General features: G+C 36.5%; 1 protein-coding gene across 2 annotated transcripts in view; it reads left to right on the forward strand.

Moving 5' to 3' along the window:
* The first annotated feature begins 4844 nt into the window (after nt 1-4844).
* Nucleotides 4845-8943, forward strand: part of LOC101502166 (uncharacterized) — a 12101-nt gene continuing 8002 nt past the window's right edge. The window contains exons 1-2 of one of the 2 annotated variants that reach the window (XR_012163593.1): nt 4845-5890; nt 8372-8464. Coding sequence is in view for 1 of the 2 variants with exons in the window: in XM_004506755.4 (XP_004506812.1) it covers nt 5015-5890; nt 8372-8428 (933 nt within the window). In the remaining variant the exon portion in view is untranslated. The remainder of the gene's footprint in view (nt 5891-8371; nt 8465-8943) is intronic. The other variant, XM_004506755.4, reaches the window with a different exon arrangement.

Below are 8943 nucleotides of genomic sequence, written 5' to 3' on the forward strand. Positions count from 1 at the left end.
TTTCTCAAACTAGTTGTTATTCAACCTAGCCGTTAATTACACTAGTTGTTAGTCATACTACCCGTTATTCAAACTAGCCATTAGTCAAACTAATCGTTATCCATTTAATATATATACATACTCTCATTCTTAAAAAAATATAACAATCTTCTCACACTCCTATTTTTTTTTTTATCAAGTTATTCACTCTCTTTCACTCAATCATCTAATGGATTCAAACAATTCAGAAGAACTCAATAAATTCTTCTAGGAAGTTGATAGAAGATGAATTTGTGGACAACACCGATGAGGAACTATTGATGTCAATGTTTGAGAGGCAATAACAATCCAATGTTTCTACTAGGCACATGGGAAGAAGAACAATGATAGATCGAAATCATGAAGAATGGCATACTCGATTGTCCAATGATTACTTTGAAATGACAATGTCAATCACAAGAAGGGGGTTTGAATTGTGATTCCCTTTTTAAAATTAATTCCTGCTTTTAAGTTAAGCTAACTCAAGATTAATCTTGATTTCAAAAACAACATATGCATAACGTTCTTGGTTAGTGGAAAAATAAAAAGAAATTAACTTTACGTGATATGTGCTTAGTGAATAAGAAATAAATAAAGATAAGAAAAAGAGAATCACATAGTAATATATTCTGGTTCACCCAAGGTAGGCTACGTACAGTCCTCACAATTTGTGAGTTTTTTTTCACTAAGTTGCTCAAATAAGAACGTTCTTGCTTTTCACACAAACTTTCTTGATCAATCTTGATCAGTTACAATTTTTCACCTTTCAACCTTGAAAGAATTTCCTATAGTTACCTTTCAGATCATAAAGCGTTTATACAAGTCATCTTTTACTCACAAAAAGATTTTTACAATACACTCAAACTATCTTTAAGAGTATAGTCTTGAGTTCTCAAATGAAATATTGAAAGAGGATTGATGAATCAGAATATGCTCAACACTTGTTTAAGTTTTGATATTCAGCAAAAAGACCATAAAGTTCCTCCACACTTACAAAATCCTACAACAACAAAAAGACGCTATATGCGTGTCCAAGCAGGAATTGGAACTTCAAAAGCTTCAAACACCAAACCATCGCCTTTCATCATCTCTGATCCTGAAATTGATGAATCATCTGACACACCTCCTCACACAACTCCAACAGAGAAGAAAACCACCCTAAAAAAACCAACAAAACCTATCACCCCATCCAAATCTTCATTTTCTTCTGAACCTTCTCAATCAACTCCTCTAAACCAAAAACGGAGATTGATAAATGAAATTTTTTCTTCTTTCACAAAACCATCTCAACATTCTCCTAAAATCACCAAACCAACACCACGTTCCATGAAAATCAAAAACACCATCACAATTGCCCAATTCCTAGCCAAAGATAATCTCAAAAATCCACAGAGAAGGAAATCAAATGCCCCTAAACAGAACCTGAGAAATGTTGAATCCCCCTCTCCAGAACGTTCTCGAGTTCGTCAAACCTCCCTTTCACCAAACCCATAGTGTTCTCCAGTTCAAGAACGTTCTCCAGCTCATGAAACCTCTCCCTCACCGAAAATAAAACGTCCTCTCACTCCAGAACGTTCTTCATCCCCAACCTTAGAATCTTCTCCACAACCTTCTCCTCAATCCAAAATATCCAAACTTCACAGCCCTCCCCTCATTCCCTCCAAAATCTCAACTTTTCAAAGAAAAATGGGTTAAATGCCCTATTAGAGTTGGAAGAGTTTTTGTGTTGGAAAATCGGATTATGGATGGAAATACAGTCAAACATCACACTAATGCTTTGGGCTGGACTTCATTTCAGTAAACATCTGAATGCTATTATCCAGATGTGATCAGGGCTTTTTATTGTCAAGCCAAAACATTCCCTGGCAAATCCCTCACAGTCTCCACAGTCAAAGGGATTGAAATTAGGTTGACACCTGACATTATGGCTACCATTCTTAACCTCCCAACAGAAGGGTCTGCTATTTTTGGAAGCAAATTGTATTCTACCCTGAACTTAAAACAAACAGAGGTGCTATCTGATTTGTTCCAAGAAGGATCCACTCGCCACCTCTCAACCTATCTTAAACCCCTTCCAAAGGTTTTTAACAACATTAGCCAACATGCCATACTTCCCCACTGTGGAAGTCATGAGTATGTATATGACAACGATGCATTGGTCATCTATCACATTCAAAACTGCAAACGTCTCAACCTACCATATATCATCATCCACCATATGATCACTATTTCCACCAAAGATTACAAAAAGAATACAGTCCCTTATGGGATGACCTTCACCAAAATCTTTAGGTACTTTCAAATCCCTCTCACAAATGAGAAAAATCTCATTAAAATTTCCATGTTTTCCTCAAAAAACATCTCTCATATGAGGAAAACGACATAAGAAACACCTACTCCATCGCCTTATTTCCCACCAAAATCACTAAAGAGGAAGCGCTCAACAAGGAGAAGAGCTGCTCCTACACTAGCCTCAGCTTCACCACAACAATCACCTGCACAATCAACATAAGCAGTGGTTGAACCTGCTCAAGAATGTTCTCCACCAAACCGAGAACGTTCTCCACCAAACTGAGAAAGTTCTCCAGAAGAGCCTACCAATCATCTTATTTTCTCCCTTTTTCCTCAACCATCAACCCTATCCTCCACAAACTTCCTCTCTTACTCCCAAATACTCCACTCTCCACCACATGACTTGGGTACCTTATTTCCTAACCATCATATCAGCACCATGTCTCCTCTTTTCCTTTCCCCACAAAAAAACAGTTATGCCATATTTGAAATAAGTCAGTTTTTAAATCTTTCCAGACGCTCATGGCCCATCCATACGACAACAAACATCCTCTGTTCCATTACCCCCAATAGCAACCTCTTTTGCCACTCTTCCATTAACCTCCATTTCCCCCATTCCCTCGACCACAACTATTGCTGCCACTTCTCAACCTTCCACCCATCTCCCTACTCCTCCTCCCAAGGATGAACCATCAAACTATGATATCATCGTTGCACTTCAGACCATCATGGAACGCCAACTTTAGCAGGATCAGGAGATCACCTTGTTACGAACCTGGCTGACATAACACCTTGCTCCCAATCTGGGACTGACTCCTCCCCAATTCACCCTGCTCCCACTCCTTAGTCATTCCCTAATCCTGCAAAATCTTCTTCTTTTGAAGGATTTTCTCCATCACTTGCTAGTTATGATCTTTTGCTCCTTCCTTTTTGTATGACAAAGGGGGAGAATTAAGTTAGTTTTTATTCTGTTTGTAGAAGTCCTTTTTGTAATTAGGAACTTCTGAATATGCTGCTGGAAATATGATATTTTGTATCTTTGAAATGAATTAATGAAAAATAGCTTCTGATGAAATTATCTGCATGTTTTAAATTTCTACCAAAATCACTTACTGCATCAATTGAGGGGGAGCTTTTAAGCTCTTCAGAATTAAAATTAGAATCGGAATTAAAATCTAAATTAATATGTTTCTCATCATCAAAAAGGGGGAGATTGTTAAGATAAACTCTCAATTTAAAATTTTGGTGAAAATAAACAAAGGTTAATTAAGAATGTTAATTATGATTCTAAAATGTTACGTTAATTTAACTTGTGCTTTTGAGTGGATTATTTAAGCTTGATTAATTATTTAAGTTAAAAACATAAACTGAATTTCTAATTTTAAGCTAACCAAGAACGTTCTCCGTTCTAGTAAAAACCAAGAACGTTCTCCGTTTTCTGTTTTCTTAACCAAGATCATCCTTGATTTAAATCCTTAAGTTTTTCATGAATTTTTAAATAGGAACATTTACAATTCAAACCCCAATTCCTTGTAAATCGACATTGCTACTTCACATATAATATGGGATACTATTTAGCAAATGGCATCTATCCTGAGTGGGAAAAGAAAATTATTTTCCCAAAAACAAGAATAAACTAGAAAAAATGTGGAGCTAGCATTTGGAGTGCTCAAATCTAGATTTGCAATTATACGTGGTCCAACACGTGCTTGACACATGAAAACCCTAAACACATACAATATATTCAGGCATCATATTGCATAACATGATCGTTGAAGACAAACGACATAGATATGGTGGTGATTTTGATTACTTTTATGATAACATGGATAATAGCGTCTCAACAAATGAAACACGTAATGGTCATCATTCTAATCTTGTAACAAGATTACAAAGGAGAGCAGATGTCCGTGAAAAACGAAGTTATCAACAACTTCAAACAGATTTAGTAGAACATATTTGAGAGCGCTTTAGACACGAGAGTTTTAAATTTATTATTTACTTTTATCGTCTTTAATTATTTAAGTTATGTATTTAACATTTAATTTTTATTATTGTTATAAAAATTTAAGTTTAATTTTATTTTAAATTAAAATTAAAATAATATATAATAATATTCATTAAAATATTTAAATTAATATTTTAAGTTGTAATAAAATTAAATATAAATAAAATATTAATATATAAATTAAAATTATGAAATTCAATATAATTCTTAAAAATTAAACCATTGAAATAAATAATGAATGAATTGCTTTAAAATAATATGACAAAATAGACCCAATTAAAGATCTCAGGTTGAGTTTAACTTTAAAAGGGCTCTTAGTCCATCATATAATTTTAGTGATTCTTTTCGTGGAAATCTTCTGTACACTAAGCCAATAAAAAAAGGAGCTTGTGAAATTAACAGATCTATTTAAGACTAAGGGGTATTTGAGAGATGTGTTAAATTGAACAACACAAAACCACTACTTCCAAATTTTAATAATATCATTTTTACTTTTAAATCATTTCTGAAAATAAATTTTACATGTAATATCTTCCCCCAATATTTTTAAAAGCTCTTAAACTGGACCTCGATTTTCTGTTACATTACTGTGCGTTACGAAACGCTCTGTGTAAACGGGATTTTGACTCTTGAACGTAAAATAAGATCGCAACAACTCCCTCTCTCTCTCTACTTTCGCCTCCGTGCGCCGCCGTCATGGACGACCCGCCGTTACAAAAAATAGCGATCTCCGGTCCAACACTAGCCTCTCTAATCCACCGTTTCTCCACTTCCCCTTCCTCAATCGATGGCCTCCTCTTCGGCCACGTCACCTCCGTAACCCCACTCAACCTCTCTGACGACTCATCCGACGACAATTCCCCAACCCTCCTCGCCACCATTACCGGTTTCCTCACCTCCTCTTCTTTCCACGACACCTCCGGCTCAATCAACACCGCCTCACTCCGTCGTCTAATCCCTAACTCCACTTCCCTCATCGGTTGGTTCTCCGGTCGCCGCCGTACTCCCCTCCGTCCCTCACTCCGCGAATTTAACACCACTTCCTCTCTCTCATCTCTCTCCCAATTCTCTTCCACAATTAAACCCTCTTCAAACTCCTTCAATTTCAAAAATTTCAACCCTTGTTTGTTCCTTCTTCTCGCTTCACCCATTTCAGATCAAACCTCTCACATTCACACTCACGATTACCGAGCTTACCAGTTCATAAGTGGGACCCATTCATTCAAACCGGTTTCACTCGATATTATCAACATCGGTCCCGCTTTTCGCGGACATTATGGATCATTCAGCCCTAATTCCCCATTTCCTGTCCTGGATTGCCAACTCGGTCACTCTCCGATGATCCGTGACGACGAGGACGAGCCTTTGAGTAAGATGAAGCAGGCTGCTAAAGATCAGAAAGAGTTGGATGGTTGTGCTGAAGAGTTTGAGGTTGGGAGGTTGAGTAGGTTGATGGGTTCTGAGGCTAAGAGTTATACTCAGGGTTTGGAGGATATGTACCTTAGAATGCTTCTCAAGATTGAGAATTTGACTAGCTTGGTTGAGAAGAGTTCAGCTAAGGTTCTTGAGCAGGTTAGTTAGCTTCATTGTCTGTATATTTTTATTTTATGAAGTATGGATACCGACACCAATAATAATTTAAAAAAATGGATTTATTGAATGTAATCAAGGAGTCAGTGTCGTGTTGGACATTGAACACACTTTTGATTAGATGTGACGGTGCTACACAGATTTTTATGTGTTTTTGTTTTGTAATTCAATGTTGAAGTATTTTAACATGATTGGGGTTTTAAATAGCTGCCATGGTAAATGTTGCTTCGCGTTGTGATCCTGGATGTGACGGAAAATTGCAGTCAAATGTGGCCGATGCTGTCTCAATGGCGGTTGCAGCATTGCTGCTTTGGAAACTTCCAAAATTGTTATGTTGCAGCCCTTTACTTAAAACCCTGATCATGGTGATGATGATGATGTTGATCAAAATGTATTGGTCTAAATGTAGGACAAGGGATAGTTATTGAATAAGAGTAGATTGGAATGCTATTGATTTTATTTAGGAATATGGTATAACCTGACGTGGTTGGACTAGTGGAAGTATGTTAGGTCCACAATTGGGGAGAATGTAGATACACTTTAGTGAGAGTTTGCTGGTTCGATCCCTTGTGAAAAATGAACTTTTTGGGAGAGATTCTATCCTTGTTGTTTTGTTGGACTTGAACATTGTTGACTCTGATAGAAGGATGCAGGATATAATATGAGTTTGTATGCCTATTAATGCCAAACAATATTATAAAAAGTCTTGAATATTTGCTTTGGAGACTTTATCTGATAAGTTAATGTTATAACTTATATATCTTTTACAGCTTAGTTAATTAGATTAGATGGAAGCTATGTAGTTAGTAGCAGATAGTGTAGTGTAGTGGCCGACTCCCGAAATGCTATAGTGGGTAGCGGTATGGCCGCTATGTCGAAGTCTAGAAAAATATTACAAGCACTTTCAACAATACACATATGATGGCTAAAAAATTAGATTAATGCACAAAAACTAAACACATATTTATAACTAATCATCAAAGCAGAAACATAAAAACAGGGGAGACGAAACGAACTACGATGATGCCATAATAGGGGACTGTTAGCACAGAAACAGACAGAAATTGAAAAACAGAGCAGAATAATGGTCGACGAGATGGAAGGAACAGGGAGGAGACGAATGGTTGCAGAGAAGAGGGGAGCGTTGGCGCAGAGAAAAGCGAAACCTTCTTGAGAAGAATCAGTTGCGGGAAAGAAAGGAACAGGGGGGATGGTCGCTAAGAAGAAATTTCGTAGGTTTCCAAAAACAGAGCATTGCACTTGTAATGTCTGGAGAAGAAAGGTCGTGAAAATTCCAGTAAAATGTTACCTGGAGATAAAAAGGCAAAGATCAAGGGTATTTTAGACTTTGCGCTCTTCAAAAACTGTTGCGGCCTCCTATTTCGTGTTTCATCCTCATCTTCTCCATGATTGCCCTGCGAAGAACGCCACTACAGCTGCAACCCTAAATTGCGCCACAACACCGTTTCGTGTAGCGCAGAGCTGCAGCGACGCGACACATTGCTGTGATTGCGGTCGTGATGACTGCTATTGACTACAGAGGATGGAAGTACTACAATTGGAGATTGTGATTCTAGTGAACAATTCGAAACATAAATAATTTGTTTAATGAGCAATAGTGATGGCATATGTCATTTGCATCGTGAACTTAATGTTCTGTGCTGTAAGACACTAAACAATTCCTGAGATATCTGGTACAAATCCCTAAAAAACGAGTTATTCGCTGGGGTAATGCAGAAGTTTCAGTCCCCTGAAGACTTGTTAATGGGCATGTCCTGAAATAGCGGGTAGAAAATACATTTCCCAAAGGTTGAGTATAAACTTGATATAACAGATAATCAAAATAAAAAACCCTACAAATTTAGGTGTGATCCGCAGGAAAGAATTGATGATAACGTTATAGGAATTGTTAAAAGCAAGATAAAAATGTTCAATGGGGTAATGCAATGAGATACAATGCAAGGCAATTAAGTTCTTTGAAGAATTTTGGACATTGAGATAATACTCAACCATGTTCTCTAAAACCCTAAAAGACAATCATGGTGTAGTGAGAAACTTAATGCTCTGTAAACCTCAAGATGAAAACCATGGGGCTACTAAGGGGCGGATCTTTTTGGGAATTGCCACCATAAAATTTTCTTATTCTATAAAGATAGAAATGTTTCGCTAAGTGACATGGATTACGAAATGGCGCAATGGTAACATAGCTTTTGGCCTTTTGCTAAACCAAAGGTCTTCAGTTCAAGTCTTCTTGATTGCGTTTTTTTGTTAACTTTTGTATTTGTATTGTAAATTATGGTAAATTTATTTGCTAAATTTATTTCGAGTAGGGAATTGTTGTGAAAATCACTATATTGAGAATTGAGAAATAATGGTTTGGATTTTTATAGGGCTGATAGAAAATTATTGTACTTATGCAGTAACTAACTTGAGTTTAATTTTTGTTTTATCAACTATGAACAGGAAAATCATAATAGGAAATTGAAACACAAAATTTTGAGATCTTCTGCCTCAGAATAACTATCTTAATGGTGGAGATCACTTCTGTTTTTTCAGGTAATTTTTTTTTTGATCTTGTGTTACAGTTTTAAAATTTTCAGATTTTTTAATCTTCAATAGATAAATAATTTGTCCCCTAAAGAAGAATAGAGCAGATCAGTTATGTTCGTTACTTGGTTTAATATTCTAGTTGGAGCAAGAGAGTGAATAGAAAGAGAGGAGACGTGAGAATAATGTAATGGGATACTGTACAATTTATAGTGACCCTCATATTTATATTACTAGGTTAAGGGAGTAGTACCTAAGAGGCTAAGAAAGACATGTAGGCTGAGCCCATATATTCAAGACTAAACCCTAGTAACTCATTATTATAATAAATAACTCTTAACACTCCCCCTCAATTTGGAGCATAGGTATTAATCATGTCGAGCTTGTTATTACAAATTAAAACACTACGCACCCCATTCAATGCCTTTGTTAACAAATCTCTGTTTGGTTACTTGTCCTAACATAGGTGTAGATATCAGATTCTGCTG

The sequence above is a fragment of the Cicer arietinum genome, chromosome 6, assembly GCF_000331145.2.
Source record: "Cicer arietinum cultivar CDC Frontier isolate Library 1 chromosome 6, Cicar.CDCFrontier_v2.0, whole genome shotgun sequence".
NCBI lineage: Eukaryota > Viridiplantae > Streptophyta > Magnoliopsida > Fabales > Fabaceae > Cicer > Cicer arietinum.